The sequence below is a fragment of the Perca fluviatilis genome, chromosome 10 (assembly GCF_010015445.1).
Source record: "Perca fluviatilis chromosome 10, GENO_Pfluv_1.0, whole genome shotgun sequence".
NCBI lineage: Eukaryota > Metazoa > Chordata > Actinopteri > Perciformes > Percidae > Perca > Perca fluviatilis.
In genome coordinates, this window is record NC_053121.1 from 1,559,330 (window position 1) to 1,576,947 (window position 17,618).

General features: G+C 39.3%; 2 protein-coding genes across 3 annotated transcripts; one reads left to right on the top strand and one right to left on the bottom strand.

Annotated features, from left to right (window-relative positions):
- Positions 1–1,378: 1,378 nt before the first annotated feature.
- Positions 1,379–15,068, top strand: acsl4a (acyl-CoA synthetase long chain family member 4a). Of its 2 annotated transcripts, none has more exons than XM_039813223.1 (15): positions 1,379–1,497; positions 3,146–3,697; positions 3,785–3,962; positions 4,088–4,197; positions 5,083–5,221; positions 5,327–5,477; positions 7,487–7,610; positions 7,778–7,849; positions 8,017–8,156; positions 8,244–8,416; positions 8,506–8,580; positions 9,297–9,485; positions 12,090–12,204; positions 13,550–13,707; positions 13,918–15,068. In XM_039813223.1, exons 2-15 carry the CDS (start codon positions 3,341–3,343, stop codon positions 14,073–14,075), a joined length of 2,139 nt encoding a protein of 712 aa, XP_039669157.1. In that variant the 5' UTR covers positions 1,379–1,497; positions 3,146–3,340; the 3' UTR covers positions 14,076–15,068. The 2 variants fall into 2 exon arrangements, with proteins under 2 accessions (XP_039669157.1, XP_039669158.1); XM_039813224.1 differs by lacking the exon at positions 1,379–1,497 and adding an exon at positions 2,639–2,772.
- Positions 15,063–17,379, bottom strand: nxt2 (nuclear transport factor 2-like export factor 2). Its single transcript, XM_039813225.1, has 4 exons — positions 17,210–17,379; positions 16,952–17,038; positions 15,620–15,764; positions 15,063–15,450 (listed from the first exon to the last, which is right to left on the bottom strand). Exons 1-4 carry the CDS (start codon positions 17,222–17,224, stop codon positions 15,266–15,268), a joined length of 432 nt encoding a protein of 143 aa, XP_039669159.1. The 5' UTR covers positions 17,225–17,379; the 3' UTR covers positions 15,063–15,265.
- Between the last annotated feature and the right edge of the window lie 239 nt (positions 17,380–17,618).

A 17,618-nucleotide genomic window follows, 5' to 3' on the forward strand; every position in this document is an offset into this window, starting at 1 on the left:
ACATTTGAAATGATAAATATTTAGATTCAGGATCTTTTCTGTGAAGGTGAAGAAGTGCATGTCAAGGCCATCAAGGCCATGAGTGATCTCCGGCCTGTGGCTCTCCCCTCTCCCCCGCAGGGCTTTCCCCTCTGCTCTTCATTCTGTACACTGATGACTGCAGGTCCACCCAGCCAACCTTTTTGAAAAGTACGCTGATGACTTCTCCTATCTCTTCTCTCAGGCACCATGCACCACAGCTCAGCTCTTCATGAGTTTGTATTTGTATAGATGGTAGTGACCTTCTCCAACAAGCAGAGGGAACTGGCTTTGGCAGTCATCACCAATATCCATGGGAATCCTGTGGAGATTGTTGCAAAATATAAGTACCTGGGCACAATCTTTGACAACCTGCTGAAATTTGCTTCCAACACAGAGGAGATCTTCAGCAAATCCCGGCAGAGGGAGTATCCCCTGGGGAAGCTCAACTCCTTTTGAGTCAGCAAGGACATCCTCACACAATTGTACATCATGACGTTCTCTTTCACCTGCTGGTTCCATCAGCCTTCAGAAATAAATAATAATACTCCCTGCCAGAGCCCTCTCCACTGTATGCGACCAGTAGATGCTAATGTCAGCGGGCAGGAGCCTACAGGACTTCTCACAAGTCCTGTTCCCTGTGTTTGAGTGGCTCCCCTCAGGAGGCCCAGGCTGCAGGACACCTCTCTCCCTTTCACATGGCTTGGACACAGCTTTTTGCGCTGATCTTTACTTACATTTATCATCATAAAAGTTTACAGCTTTTTATATTATAATTCATACAATTTTCTGAATCTCATTTCTGCACTAACATTCCTATATCGTTGTTTTGATAATGGGTCTAGTCTATTTATTTTTTTACTGTCATTCATTTAATTTCCTATTTTATTGTAATGTGTAGCCTGAAGCTTATTTTGCTAAAGTCGTTCTGATCTACGGACTACAAATTGCCCCACGGGGACAAATAGAATGGTTTGAATTGAATTGCAGATGCATTCCTCAAAAGTTCAGGAAGGGATTAAAACGTAAGCGATTTGCATATATTATATTCTACATTTATGTTTTCCATTCAGTTTATGTATTTGCGACTTCTGCCTTCCACACATTTATATTACCTTATTTTACATATTGTGTTACATCCCTATATTTTAACTAGTTTTTTTTTACTTGGGATTTTCTTTTTGCTGCTTCTGTAATTATAGTAGGCTACATTTGACAATAAATAATGTGAACTTGAATAACCTGACTCTAATAACCATAGAGGCGGCACTTCCTGCATGATGTTTTTCCTCTAGCCGCGGACGTAAGAAGGAAAAGGGGGGGGGGAGCTTCGGGTGCTCATTGGTCCAGAAATATGGAATCAGATGACGTAGTAGTTCCGGGTTTGTAGCTCCTCAGAGAAGGTAACTGTCGGTCATTTCTGGGTATATAGCTCCATCCATGGTGGAGACACGGCTGACCGCGTTATCAGCGCTGGAGGTAAGAATGGCTCTCTCTCTCTCTCTCTCTCTCTAGCCCTGTCAGGTCAATACTGTCTTTATCTGTTTGGAGATGTGTGTTCGGGTTCGTTTGTGTGGGAAACGTTGAATTAGGTTGAGCTACATCCTCGGTAGCTAACGTGTATCAACTTGGCGAAGGTTGCTCAATGATACGAGCAACGTGTAGCGGCTTTTGTCATCCTCTCGCCTGGCACCGCGCTCCTCAGCCATTGTCCGATAACCGTTAAATAATCTAGCTATGTTTGGTTGAATTAGTCTCACACAGGTCATCATATTTTTAAGATAGCCAATTCTGATAAGTCTTATTTTGTGGCTTTAATTTAAATGTAACGTTAGCTTGTTTTGTTTAAAGACGTTTTTGGACATTAACTTTTGTAGCCTACGTTACGTTATAACTTTAAGCAACCCAGCCCACACTGAGGTGGACATTTCCTGGCATATAATCGTAATGTATATGGATGAGCAATATCCGTCCAAAATGGCTAACGTTAGGCTACTATTGGCATGGACATAACTCATTCATATGTGTATGACTGTGTAACACGCGTTATCGTTCTGATAACGTTACACCAGGTTGGGTTTATCACACCATGCCATCACCGAGAGACGCGCGTTTTTCTCCAGGCATATACCGGCGTTTGGCTAATCAAATGGTTTGAATTGTTGTAGTTCATTCAGTTCCTCTAGACTAGACAAAAACTGGAAAGACTAGCTAGTCAATGAACAATGATTCACAGCTGCTTAATGATTGGCTATGGAAGGGAGTAGCCATGCTGTTATTACACACAATGTTTTCTGGTTTACTTTCAGTTTGTTTCAGTGAACTGTAAAGCAAAGCAATTAGCAAAGCATGGACAAGTGTGTGAAAGGACTGGCAGACGTTGAAGCTACACCAAACCCCCGGCTGCCAATCTCACGGTCCAACCGCATTGTCTTGTGTCGTCTCATTAACTATTCCTTCTCGGAGAAACAGCTGATTGTGGCGCACCATCATCTCTCTCTCTCTCTCTCTCTCTCTCTCTCTCTCTCTCTCTCTCTCTCTCTCTCTCTCTCTCTCTCTCTCTCTCGCGCGCGCGCGAGCCCCTTCACTGAGAAACAGCTGATCTCTCTCTCTCTCTCAGCCAGGGCCCAATGCGGTGTCGCTTGCCAATGTCCTGACATCTGCCTGCCTGACACCTGTCTGACGCTTTCCACCGAGGGGCCAGTGCCACTCGGAGGATCTCGACCTCGCTGGCAAAAGTTCTGGCATTCAAACGTAGCATCCCAATCTCTATTTACCTTCTGGAGTACCGCCAGATTTTCCTCTTCGGATATACATGTGTGTGACGTAGATTATAGCTATGATTCCCTGAAATGTGAATCACACACTGTGTAAAAGTGAGGCCTTCAGGGTAGGGAGTGGTGGTTACATCAGTGCATTACTGATTTTCTATTTATCACAAATTGGATAAAGTACAACTTCCTCTTCCAGACAGCTGTTGGCACATAACTGATATAATCCTGACTTTGTTTTAGGCTCTGACTTTTGACTTGTAAAATGCTTTGATTCATTATTTCACATGTGCTTGGTAAACAATCTTTTTTTTTTTTTCTGATGGTATTTTCTCTTTCTTTTGTTCCAACTTTAGGTATAACATTACAGGGACAGTGGACCAAATATTTTCATTCTAGAGTTGTGGGATTCTACACATTGTCGACTCTGGGGGATTTTCTCTTTCTGAAGCTTCCCGTCTGACACACCTCAAACATCTTTTGGACCTACACACCATTAAAAAGTAGTCTGCATAGTTCCCTTTAACACACACACTCTTCTAGAGAACAGTATGGGTCTCCAATCAGACTATTCCCTCCAATCTATCCTCTTATTTCCAATCCACTTTTTGGTATGGCTGTACTCCACCCTGTCCTTCCTTCCCTGGTACTACATCACTGGTGCCGGGGAAAGAAAAGCTCTGTCCAAGCGCATAAAGGCTCGTTCCACTTCAGGCCACGCAGATGGACCATACCGCTCTGTCGACCACTTTGATTCCTTGGCCACGGAGGACATCCCGGGGAAGGACACGCTGGATAAGCTGTTCAAGCATGCTGTGCGGCGCTTTGGCCAAGCAGATTGTCTCGGCACCAGAGATATATTGAGTAGAGAGAATGAGATTCAACCCAGTGGTAAAGTATTCAAAAAGGTAAGGATTCCCATTACTATAATCTTTTTGGGGGGTGGGATGCTTGTGAGGACAAAGATGTCTGATGCTGACTCTTTTCCTTGCTAGCTGATCCTGGGGGAGTATAGATGGCTCTCCTACAATGAAGTGGACACTGCAGTCAGTGAGTTTGGCAGTGGACTGGCAGCTCTGGGGCAGCAGCCGAAAAGCACTATTGCAATCTTTTGTGAAACCAGAGCAGAGTGGATGATCACTGCCCAGGCATGCTTCAGGCGCAACTTTCCATGTAAGTATGCTACAGTTTTGTATAGTACAGTGCAAGACGGCATGTCACAAAGTGTGAATAATGTTATAACCAGTGTTTAAGTGTTCTGTATGTTTTAACTCTTGAGTGTTTTGTATTCGTAACAGTGGTGACGTTCTATGCCACGCTTGGAGAAGATGCTATTGCATTTGGACTTAACGAGACTGGAGTTACACATCTAGTTACCAGTGTGGAACTGCTTGAGACTAAACTGAAAGTGAGTTAATCCATCACAGCGCACAATCAGAACAACTCCCTCTGATTTCAAAAAGAAGCAATGATCAAGCTATGGTCTGTATGTATGTATGTATGTATGTATGTATGTATGTATGTATGTATGTATGTATATATGTGTGTATATATATATATATATATATATATATATATATATATATATATATATATATATATATATATACACACAGACCATAGCTTGATCATTGCTTCTTTTTGAAATCAGTGTATGTATGTATGTATGTGTGTGTATGTATGTATGTATGTATGTATGTATGTGTGTGTGTGTGTGTGTGTGTGTGTATATATGTAGCTCCAAATTATCATCAGGTGACACACACTAAACACATAATTTCATTAAAGTTGGCATGCAGGTTTGCAGCCACATAAATGAATGAACACCGTATGTGTTGAGATGTATTTGAAGTTGGAAACATTATAGTCTGACTGGTGCTCAGTCTTACTGCATAATTGAATTATGAAGCATTAGGTGCAACAAAATGTGGACCGTGTCTGGACTGATAAGTGTCAGGAAATAAAGCTGGGCGCAATAGCGGTTTTACATAGACTCTGTGTATAGATTTGATTAGAATTGTTGCATTTCCCCAGAATCCATACTTAAGATAAGGAAATTAAAGAATGTGAAGTTTAGTAAATTAGTTTCCATAAATATGGTACATCTTTAACAACCTTTTTAGATTATTAACTTATTTTAACTTCTTCCAGTAGATTGATTTAGTAGGTCAGGTTGTCGGCCATTGTAAAGATTACGTCAGCGAATGTGGAGCTAGAAATCATTCTTATTTTTAAAAGGAAATCATGTGATTGGGCATCCTGTTTTAATTGCAGCTTTGTCCTCTCTGTCCAGAATGTGCTTCCACAGATCCCAAAACTGAAGCACGTGATCTACGTGGACCAGAGGAAAATTAGCACAGAAGGCTACCCGGCTGGGCTGTCCACCCACAGCATGCAGGCCGTACGAGAGCTGGGCGCTCTGCCTGAGAATAGTGTGTATTTGTCTGACTCACCTTGGTTGTGCTTCTTTGTCAAACTCTGGGGTGAAAAGCCTCACACATACTGTATAAGACAATAACTGTTTGTTTGTGTTGCAGTGGAGAGGGCCATTGTGAAGCCCCAGCCCTCTGATCTGGCCGTGGTGATGTACACCAGCGGCTCCACAGGCAGACCCAAAGGAGTCATGATTGTCCACAGTAACATAACCGCAGGAATGACAGGCCAGTGTCAACGCATCCCTGGACTCGGGTGAGTTTCAGTGTTGGTCAGTATACATACATTTAGTAGGGCTGCTCGATTTTGGAAAAAATAGTAATCACGGTTATTTAACCCGTTACTCGTTGACTTTTGGAAAGATGTTGCAAATGTTGAACTGCTAAGAAGTTAAACAAATCAACATTAATAAAAACACCTAGAACTTAGAAATGTCCTTTTTATACCTTTTCCATTTGAAAAAAAAATGTCCAGTCAGAACACAAGACAAAATAAGAGTTTACTTGCAAAACGTAATGTGCAAAATAATCGTTTTTCTCGATTATTCTGCTTTTGTGATCATTAGGAGCTTTTTTTTTTTTTTTTTACCATTCTCCAACCAGGGTTCAAATGTCTTCACAGCTCTTAGTGAATAGCACATCTCTCCAGTGTTCTTTTGTCTTTTTCAACTAAAACAGTGGTTCTCAACCTTTTTGTGCCAGCCCCTATTATCCAGCCCTAACCCCATCAAATATTATGTAGGCTAATTGCCCTGAATTAAGTTACCATATAGCCTTGTCGTTTATTAAAATACAAAAATGAACAAAAACACATGTAGTTTCCCAGGTATCAAAAAGCCATGTGAATAGAAATATTACAGTTTTTTTAATGCAACCATTTGACATTCAATTAAATAACAGCAGCAATCAGACTACTAGATATGTAACTCAACTATAATTAGGTTAAAGGCCTGCTGCATGGTGTGAACCTCAGCACCTTTATAAGATGACTATAATTTGATGTCCTTTTTGGTTGTGAAGTGACCTTGGGTGTATGAAAGGCCTTTTAAATAAAATGTATTATTATTATTATTATTATATATTATTACAAACACTAACAGTAGCCAATCAGAAACAGCTAGCAATTTAACATTAAATCTATTCTTTAAATGTCAACGGAAAACAAGCTTGCACTTATCATGGGGTAAAAGCAGATTACAACACACACACACACACACACACACACACACACACACACACACACACACAACACACAAAACAAGGTTTTTTTTGGTGTAAACGCTTGGAAAACTACTGTCAATGGAAATAAGTTACAACCTTGAAAGTTAGTGAGAGCCTTTGATGCTTAGAGAGTATAGTTAGAGAGTTTTAGAAGAGCTAGGTTGAAGAGTTAGTAGAGTAGGAGTTGAGAGTTATTTAAGAGTTGTTTGAAGTCTGGTTTTATGCTGTCTGCGTAAATAGCAGAAAAACGCTTGAGAAGCGCAACCCCAATCGCTGTGCTTTGAGGAGGTGGAGTCCCGTACAGTAAACAGTGCATCTTTCCTCTATCGCCTAACAAGAAAGTTTTAAAACACAAACACAAGCCCTGATTGCCCGGGAGTTTGGGGAAGCTAAATGTTGCCAAACAACAAAGCACAGTGATATTTTAAAAAAAAAAATAAAATTCTGCTTCTTTTTTTTTCTTCGTGGAAATTAAGCTGTTCAGGTACAGTAGGAAGCGGTTCTATAAAAGATCTGACAAAACTGTTACTGTGAAATATAAAGTTACTTGTGTACATTGGGGAAAGAAAATCAGATCGCAGACCACCCGCGGCGATGCTATTTTCTGAACGCAGCTTCACGCTGAAATGGAGCTTTTAAAGTGCTCTGTCCGTTCCATGGGAGACGAGCTGCGAACAATGTCAGCCCAGTGCAGTGCGTGACTGGCAGGTTTTATGTGAAAAGTTTGTAGTTTGTCATGTGTGGTTTGGTACAAACAAGGACTTTCAAAATATTGCTAACATTTGAGAAATTGAAAGTGCCAAGTAGATAACTGTAGAATGTTCCATATAAATGTGTGCTGGGATGGGCTTCCACCAGCTATCTAGAGGTGTATACGGAGATGGATGGTGATTTTTGAGACTGTGCCATCTAAATTCACAAGCGGTGAACCAAGGAACGGCACTCAAAGGTGTTTAGTGCGATCACTGGAAAGAGAAACAGAAAACCTGTAGGAGCTGCTCCCTGGCCCTAACCTTTACTTCTTCTCTTCCTGTGTTGTGGCAGATCTAATGATACTTACATCGGCTATCTGCCCCTGGCTCACGTTCTTGAAATGACTGCTGAAATCTCCTGTGTCACATATGGCTGTCGGATCGGCTACTCTTCCCCCCAGACACTTTCAGACCAGGTAATACCCAGCACCAACACCAGGTTGGACCACCTATTGCAACATATCTGTCATGCTATATTTCTCAATAACATACCAGGGTGTGGTTACCAATACGTGTCTACATTGTTTCCAGTGGCTTAATCACTGTTTCTGTCTAATGTAATCAGTGTTTTTGTTCCCTTTAGTCCACTAAGATAAAGAAAGGAAGTAAAGGAGACTGCTCTGTGCTCCAACCCACCCTGATGGCAGCTGTGCCAGTAAGTAACCCGCTTTATATTCTTCCAACTGTCCATCTCTCCCTACCCTGTTCTCCCCCTCTCTCTTGTTTTCCTCCACTCTCTGTTTGCTCAGTTTTACACACAATCTTTTTTTAACCTACTTATCACCAAATGTATAAATGAAGTCATTGTTTTCACCTTAAAAGGAAATTCTGGATCGCATCAACAAGAATGTGATGAGCAAAGTGCAGGAAATGAGTTTCATTCAGAAGACGCTGTTTACACTGGGCTACAAATATAAACTGGAGCAGATCAAGAGGGGCTATGACGCACCGCTCTGCAATGCGTAAGAAACCTAAAAATCTCTCCTTCAGTGCCCTTTTAGAAATGTGTTTATGGTGTTCAACTTCAAATAAAACGCACGTCTTTTCAGCCTGTTATTCCAGAAAGTGAAGAAACTTCTGGGAGGACGGGTGAGGATGATGTTGTCTGGAGGAGCCCCCCTGTCCTCGGCCACTCAGAGATTCATGAATGTATGTTTCTGTTGTCCAGTGGGTCAGGGCTATGGCCTCACTGAAACCTGTGGAGCAGGCACCATCACAGAGGGTAAGATGAGATGTAAAGGGTTGAAGAGGAGGAGAGTGTAAATATAATAATTATGTTATTAAGGTATTGTGTCTTACTATACATTACAGTTATGGACAACAGCACTGGTCGTGTTGGAGCTCCTCTTTTTTGCTGTGAGCTCAGACTCCGGGACTGGGCTGAAGGTATGGTTGAAAACCTGTTGCTACATGCCAAATGAAAAGTATTTTTAATTACAGGCAGAGTTTTCCCTAGCTTTGTGGAAGACTTATGTGTGTGTATTTGGCGGGGGGATTTAGGCCTCATTCCTCAAGTTTTTTTCAATTAAAAAAAACAAAAAAAACAAAAAAACAATTTCCCCATACATTTTTGTGTCTCTTTGTGGGTTTTTGTGTCTATTTGTAGTCGTGTTGTGTCCGTATTTGGTCATTTTAGTTTTCTTTGGGGTTGTTTTGTGTCTCTTTTTCACATCATATTATTATTATTATTATTATTATTATTATAACCATATTTGTGTCTAAAACATTTTTTTTTTTTTTTTTTTTTTTTTTTTTATATATATATATATATATATATATATATATATATATATATATATATATATATATATATATATATATATATATAACCCTCAAAAACCTTAAGAAAACTTGATAAAGAAGTCCATCTACAATCATCAGATCTAAGAAAAGTTCCATTCATTCGGCTTAGGTGCTGCCCAAACGGCTCGGGTGCTGCACCTTAACCTTAGCCTGACATGGTCATACTTCCCGACCTCGAATGTTGTGGGCGGGGCTAAATTCGGCTGGCATCCAGGCTACCTTAACCTTATAATGGCAGGGAAAACCCTGACCGAGTAATTCTATTTCATTTTACTTCTTTGTTTGCCACTTTCTCTCAGGGGGCTACACCAGCAAAGACAAGCCAAACCCAAGAGGGGAGATCCTGATTGGTGGTCCAAATGTAACCATGGGTTACTACAGGAATGAAAGCAACGATCAGGACTTTTTTGTGGACGAAAAGGGTCAGAGATGGTTCTGCACCGGAGATGTAGGAGAGATTTATCCAGATGGCTGTCTACAAATAGTGGGTGTGTATATTTGTTCTCTATCTGTCCATCATATTATTTTTCAATTCATCCAGTTACATATCCAATTTTAGCCTTAAAAAGAATGGTACATAACATAGATACTAGACTCAGATGACGGCTAATCATATCAACAGACGAAAGAAAGAGGGGAAAAAAAGATAAAACCATACTAACATAGAGTATCATCCTCCATGATATAATTACAATAACAATGAAATGTTAATAGCCATGTGGACTTTACCCTTTGGGGATCATCTCCTCCCAAAGTTGCAAAACCTTTGAATAGGATTTCAGCATAGTCCTCTTCAATAAAACCGATGACAGCAGCCTGTTGCACCAGCTGTAAGTTCACACTAAATGGTACATTGAAAGGGTTGAAACTAAATATCATCATAGAAATCCAAAGGGTGGATATCCAAAGGGTGTAATCATAGAAATTTATTTTTATGGGTATAATATAACAGCTGGTCGCCCCTCCTCATCCTCCAAGTTACCCCACCGTTGGAACTATTTCAGCTGGTGCAACCCTCAAAATGTTAGTAGCGCTTAAACTCCGACCTAAATTAGAACATACGTTTAAAGTAGTCTGCGTTTGAACTAACACATAGCTGGTGGAACCCAGTGAGGGCTTCAGACCGAGAAAAAGCCATTCATGTCTCCTTGGAGAACGTGTGAGCCTTCCCAATGGGCCAATTGTTTGTCATTCTTTTATATCTTTTTAGTTCAGGTGAGGCAGTGTGTAGGCCTAAGATACACTGATGGGCACATGTGTCAAACTCAAGGCCCACAGGCCAAATCAGGCCCCTTGCAGATTTAGATCCGGCCCGTATATCAATTTGGGTTCACAATCAATTTTGGCCCACCTAGTTGTTTTTTAAAATGCAATTACCTGACATTCAAAGCAGAATATGGCATAATCGCTGACTGAGACTCAGAAATTCTCCCAGAAGCAGAGAGTTTTCATATTCAGGCTGTGAAACAGGTTGTTGTTGTTAAAAAAAATGTATCATTGTTTTGCTTGATTTTCTAAATTCTATGATGGCTAAGGAACTCTTTTGATGACTTTTGTAGGGCTTCATGTCAACAAAAATGCGACAAAAAAATTACAAAAATGTCGGAAAAAGCAACAAATTTACAAAAAGGTGACAAATGTCTGAGAAAGCCACAAAAATGAGGAAAAAAGCTACCAAAAAAAAAAGGCACGTCAATAAACTCTACATGTCCGGCCCTTGGTGTGATTCTCTTTTTCCATTGTGGCCCTCTGGGAAAATGAGTTTGTCTGTTGTAGGGGATTAAGTAAACTCAATAGGACAGCGTATTATGGATGATACTGTGCTGTGTTGGAAACCGTTCCCTAGCACAGAAATAGTGCACACTATATAGTGTGTTCGCCATTTTGTAGTGGTGTTTGAATTCTCCGCGGTTAATTTCATTCACTATATACCCAAAATGCACTGCTAATTTGAGTGTACATACCACGTACCCTACATTTTACTCTCGTATACCACAATGCAACACGGCCGTGTTTTCCCAGAGGAGAAGAAGAAGCAGAAGTCACCAAGAAAACTGAAAAGGAAAAATGGAGCGGGCTTTCATTTCTAAACAGTGGACATGTGACATGCAACATATACTGTATACAACTTTTTACTATCCTCCTGGGTGCTCAGTTTGTTTCAGGGGCATATTAGAGGTATTTTAGTTTCGGTTTGTTTACTGATGCTGGGCGCGCCCGCCTCCATCACACAAACAACGATGTGTTTTCAGTGAGTGTCCGAAATCTGGTTAGGTCATTCCCTCTATAGTTCACGGTTTAATAAACACTATAGGTAATTAAATTTATATAGTATGTTTATTTATATTAATTATTATTTATTATAATAGATTGATACTTATTGTATTTGATTGATTTGCATCATTATTATTTACTTTTATTTAATTTTTATTTTTTACCCCCACCCAATAATAATTATATAACTTTAATTAATGTAAACTTTTTTTTTTGTCAAAGTGAATAATTTTAAAGTAAATTAAGTTAAAAATTTATTACAAACTACTTTTATTTTACTACAGTAATTTTGTTCTAACAATTGTTTCTACAAGCTTTATATTATATGGGGCCTAGTGAGTGAGCCAATGAGGACACTGTTTCCAACACAGCTTTGGTGTCCAATTCCAACCCCACATTTTTTAATTTCTGGACAGAGCCACACTAAATTCACATAGGTACCTGCTTGCACCTTACACATACAAATAAAAGAACAGAAGAGAGTCTTTGTCATATACAGAGGAGTTTAATAATTTATTTATAATCTTAAACTGCATTACAATAGTCAATTGCACAAATCTGTATTAAATACTCTAAATACTTTGTATAGTTCTGGTGGAAAGCTGTCTTCAACAGCATCATCCTTTATCTATGCAAATGTTAACTTATTTAAAGCCTGTCTATGTATTTGTGGTCTTATTTTTTCCATTTTACTTCGGCCCATAGCTGTCATCTGATACTGTTTTAAAGACTGATCTGCAGTCAATGTGGTTGTAACTTCTGACAGGCAAGCTGTTTGTGCTTGATTACAGATTTTTTTTTTTTCTATTCTCATATAGACCGCAAGAAAGATTTGGTCAAACTGCAGGCTGGAGAGTATGTATCTCTTGGTAAAGTCGAGTCGGCGCTGAAAAACTGCTCTATCATAGACAACATCTGCGCTTACGCAAACAGGTGAGCAAGTTGCCTTCATTTAAAGGAAATGTGATTTGAGTTTATTCCATATCCATTTGTAGGAATACATGTGTTGTACTGCGGCAAAGCATTTAAAGTTACTGAAAACATCAAATTATAACAAAAAAGTCAAGTTGATTTTTCACGCTAACCTCCAGATGCCAGGGCGGTATGGGCGGTTCAGTTGAATGCAAATCAAGTCAGTGACTAGATACCTACAGGTTAGGAATCATGTGAAATCCTTTCTTCCAGATAAACTTGATCTGTGTCTCAAGTTGAGAATGAGGTCAATCACATTTCCCACTTCTACAATGCCTTTCAAAATCTCTAAATACCTTCTACAGGCATAAAGCAAGCTTGGTAAGAAGATTTAGGTATGGGGCGACCTCTAGCTCACCCAGTAAGAGCGTTCGCCCCATGTTGGCTGGGGCTTGGGGGTTGTTGTTAAGACAGACCTGCCCCCATTGCTAAAAAAAAAAAATCCTAAAGGAAACACTGTAATGCTAACAATTAATAAAGATATCAAAGCAATAGTAGTTTCTCACGTTTCCCAGTTCATATGTTGACCTTTAGGTCACAGTCCCACTCATTTAATTTTCCCCTTATTCTATTCCACATCAACCAACATTTCAACTGCATTCATGTTTCTCTTCAGCTGACATTTGAACTCTAACCTTAGTATGCTTAGCCCGTTTTTCCACCATGCGTGTCTGCGCTGCGTTCAATCACTGCCATTCAAGTGAATGCTTGATATTCCACCAGCCGCGCTGCGTCCCACAAGCGTCTCTCGGCTCCGCTAAAGATACGCAACAGGTCTATTTTCACGCAAGCCGCGGGGTGTTTCCGACAGCCAGTCAGGAAGTTAAATAGCGAGAGCATCCAGTCATTTAAAATCTGCGAGTCGGGCAGCAAGACACTCCGCTTCTACAACAAAAAAAGACTTCTTCAGCCCCTATATGTTTAACAACTTCAACACACAATTCACTTAAACTGCTTTCAATGTGGCACTTCAACAGACATCTTTCAGTTCATACACTGGAACAGTCACTAAAGTCTTTCAGGACTTTCACTTCAACTGTACCACCTACTGCTTGAACTTTAACTGAATATACAACTTCTTTGAGCACTTTCACTTCAACTTTGGTCATTCAGTGCCTACGGTTCCAAATCCAGCTTCTTTCAGAACCTCCTTTTATAACTATATCAACTTTCAGTTTTTTATTTTGAATGCCACTTCAACTGTTTGAACTATTTTAAATGTTTCAACTGCAAATGTCCGGCAGTGAGCACACATAGGTTTCTCTCTGAAGCATTTTGTCGACCTTTCTATTGTTCATCCTTTCAGTGAACAGAACTACGTGATCAGCTTTGTGGTTCCCAACCAGAAAAGGATGACACAACTGGCCAATCAGAGCGGCATAGTGGGGGAATGGGAGGAGATCTGCACTCACCCCGACATGGAAAGAGAGGTTCTGAATGAGATCAAGAAGGTTGCTGCTAACAGTAAGAAATGACTGGGTTTTTATGATATTGTGATATGGCTTTACAAAACACTTTCATGCATACTTCTTTCTTCTGCTCTCATCTCCACCTATACATATTATGTATGCTATGTACCAATATTTTAGGAGAAAGAGCAGTATTCATTGTACTATACTGTGATCAATGTGGGTAAGAATCACTGTTCTTCCTCTTCACTTTTCATCCATCTAGATAAACTCCAGCAATTTGAGATTCCAGTGAAGGTACATCTGAGTCCAGAGCCGTGGACGCCCGAGACAGGTCTGGTCACAGACGCGTTCAAGCTGAAGAGGAAAGAGCTGAAGAACCACTATCTCCACCACATAGAGAGAATGTATGGGGGCAAATAACTTTGCTCACCATCACCCAAGAGTCTCAATTGTATCCATAACCACTGTAAAAAATCTCCTGGTACCTAATCGGCTTTTTAATGCCGATTGTGTACCACAGGCGTCCAAATGAAAATGTCTTGAACAGAAAAGCTGAAGCTGTTGATAGTTTTAGTTGTTGATCCACGTGTGCTGCTTTCTATTCTTGTGTGTAGTTTTTGATTGTTAAAGAAACGCACAAGTGGCCATACTTATTTCATAAAAAGGGTCCGAGAACATTACAGCACTCAAATGCGATCCACTTTAATCTGCTGGCACTGTTTGTAGCTGATCAGAAGTACCACTGTCCTCCATATGTTGCCAATGCTCTGATTTACTTCCATTGAAAATTGTAACTGTAATCATCGGAGTACTGATGTCACTGTTTTTCAGTCTGCAGTACTTGTGTAGTCAACCAGAAGTGGCATATAAATAAATAAAAATGGCTTAACTGCCATGTTATGTTTACTTGAGGAAAAATATCCACACCCAGATACACTGACATGGATCCTATAGATCATGTCTGCTAACCCACCTACTTCTTTTCTTTAACGTTTTATTTATAATTCTGTTATTGTGTCAATTTATTCAGAAAGTAAGACCAAAATGTGTGAATATAAATGACTCAGGAAGATAAGCAAATGTTTTAATATATGAAATTGTCAAATAGTTGGTTGCTTGTATAAAAAGCCCTTTTGTCAAAATTCTTGTTGGCACCTTATTTATTTAAGAGCAAGCATGCCTAAAATGCTTATCAGCATAATACTTACCAGCATTAGCTAGTCTGAAATGGCAGTAATGCTGTGTGTAATATACCTCAGTTAACGGGTTAACGTACAGTTTGGTATTTTAAGGTTATTTGAAGTGGAGTCTGTTCATTTTAAAAGGAAGAAGAGGTTTTTCTTTTATACATATTTTTTCAAGTGTTGTCATGTTAATGGATTTGCATCATTAAAACTTGACAGTCGCTTTACAGTTGGTTGTTTGGTGATCCTATTTGTATTTATTATCATGCATCATTATGATCACATGCCTTGTTCAACATTTAAAGAGTAAACTTTTTTTGTATTATTGGTGTATGGCGTTTTTATTTTATTACAAAAAAGAAAAGAAAAACAAACTCCATCTAGTGTTCATACATTTTAGAGTGGAATGTGGAGATGGGGAGAGCCTCAGCTATTCCAGTCTTGAAATCGGAAACAGTCACTAGCAATCTTCCAAACGGGCTGGTCGTTGTTGGGTGTAGCCTGAGCTGTCAGAAGAAAGTTCTGGTTGAAGAAACGCTGTTTGTTCCCCTCAAACTTGACTGTCCCACCAGTCACCACGAGCAGTGTAGTCTGGCCTTGGGTTGCTTGCTCTGTGAATGAAGAAAGGCTAGATTAATGCTGGATTAGAGCATCTTCACTCAAAAACATTGCATGTTTAAATGAATAGCCTAGATATTTTCCCACTTTAATGCTCTGCTTCTAGGAACATTTGACAATTACCTAGAGCACTTGAATAGGTTTGCAGTTTGCCCCACTAACCGTGAACTGGCTGACAATCCAGTGTTTGAACTTGGAACTCGCTCGAAGGCAACGACTCAAAAAACTCGCCCAGAGCATGCTGTCCTGACACCACGTTCCCATTCCACACCAAAGTTGCTTTGTCCAGGTAGAGCCGGGTCAAGTTCTGAGAAATAGGAGCCAGTTAGTAAAGACCGTTAAGAACAACATTAACCTCAACCAAAATCAGAAAACAGTAGGGCTGGTTATCGCCAATCGTTTCCCAAAATCGATTCCGATCACAAGGTCCTGATTCGATTCCATATAAATCAGGTTAAGGAAATATCAGTTAACAATACCAACTTTTCTTGGATATGAAAAAAAGAGACTAAATAAATTAAAAAATCAAGTAATTTTTACTACTGCCATTCTGCAATCCACAAAGCACTTACTGCACTTTAAATACTTTTATATTTATTTATCACATTTTTATCCTACTGAATGTCCTTGTCTTGTGTTTGTTTTTTATGTTGGAATGAATCACTTGATTGTCACAACTAATTTCATTGTACTCTTATGCAACGACAATAATGACTTATGAGGGAACTTATGCTATAAATTGTACAGCAAGAAACAACCCTCAAATATGTTCTAATAATGCACAAAGTTATTGTTTACATTAAGAATTTAAACCAATTTTTTTGTTTAAAGTACTTTTTAGTAGGGCTGCAAAATATATAGGTTTTTTTATCGTCATCGCAATACCAACTGGCGCAATTTCGCGAAAGGCTGCGACATGTCGCGATAGACACATTTTTGTGTTAGTTGAAAGAAAATATCAGTAAAGAAACTGATTCTTTTTTTAGTGCTGCCTTTTTATATTCAATTCAATGTTTAATTTGTTCCATAAAAGAATGTTGGAAATGCTTTCCTTTCATTTGTTTTAAATCTAACGTTTAATGCATTTATCGGAAGTAATCGCACATCGCATATTTTCCTCATATCGTGCAGCCCTACTTTTTAGTTCTACATCCTTTGTGAAAAGGCATATGTTAAAATATTTTATTTTTTTCTTTGGATAAGTATCCCTTAAGTGTGATGTGTGTTGTTTGGGACATTTTATATTTGAAAAGTAAAGATGTCACTACTCTCTGGTGACCAAACTAACTTAGTTATTACGACACTGTAACGTTACCTCAAAAATATTTTTGACAATTTGGGACTGCAATTTCTTATCTGATATAAACGCCAATACCGATATCTCTGTGTACCTAAAATATCACGGTACTAGCCGTTGTATCTGTCAAATACAAATACACGAGTAACGTAACGTTACTCAAGTCTTCCAATTCAGAGAACAAAACAATCACTCACCCTCCTTTTTTTATCCACGCAGTCATAATAAATGTTGACAAATTCTTCTGAATATCTGCATGACTGGTCGGCATGGGTCCTGAAATCCTGGTGATGTGACAATCACTTATTAAATGCTGATCAAGATAATTCAAAGTTAAGGTATCAATATCAATGTAAAACGCGCACGTTGGAAACCAGCTAACGTAAACGTGAGCTATCAAAACTACGCGTTAGCTAGCTGGTTGATTAACGTTACAGCAAAAGTTTCAAACTCACCAGCGTGTTTGCCATAAGTACAGCTATAAGGATCACAACAATACTAAATATACTGACTGCTATCAGATACGAGAGGGGGAAATATTCTCAAGCATCAATTTAGGAGTCTTTTCCTTTTCTTTCACTGTTCATTAAGCAGCCAATGCAGCCATTTTGACGCATGTATTACTTCCTGTAGGCACCAACTAGCTATACCTACCAAAGCAAAATGTTTGTATGTTCATTCAAATGCAGTGAAGGCCTCTGAATCACTTACCACATCTTCTATCTGTCAAGGAATTCAAATGGAATAATAACTGAATGAATAATAGAACAACATGGCAAGTCAGTCTCATTTTTGTAAGGTGATGCCACTGATAGTATTTTAATTTGAAAAAGAAAAAGAACCCCATGCGGAAGTAGAGTTGAT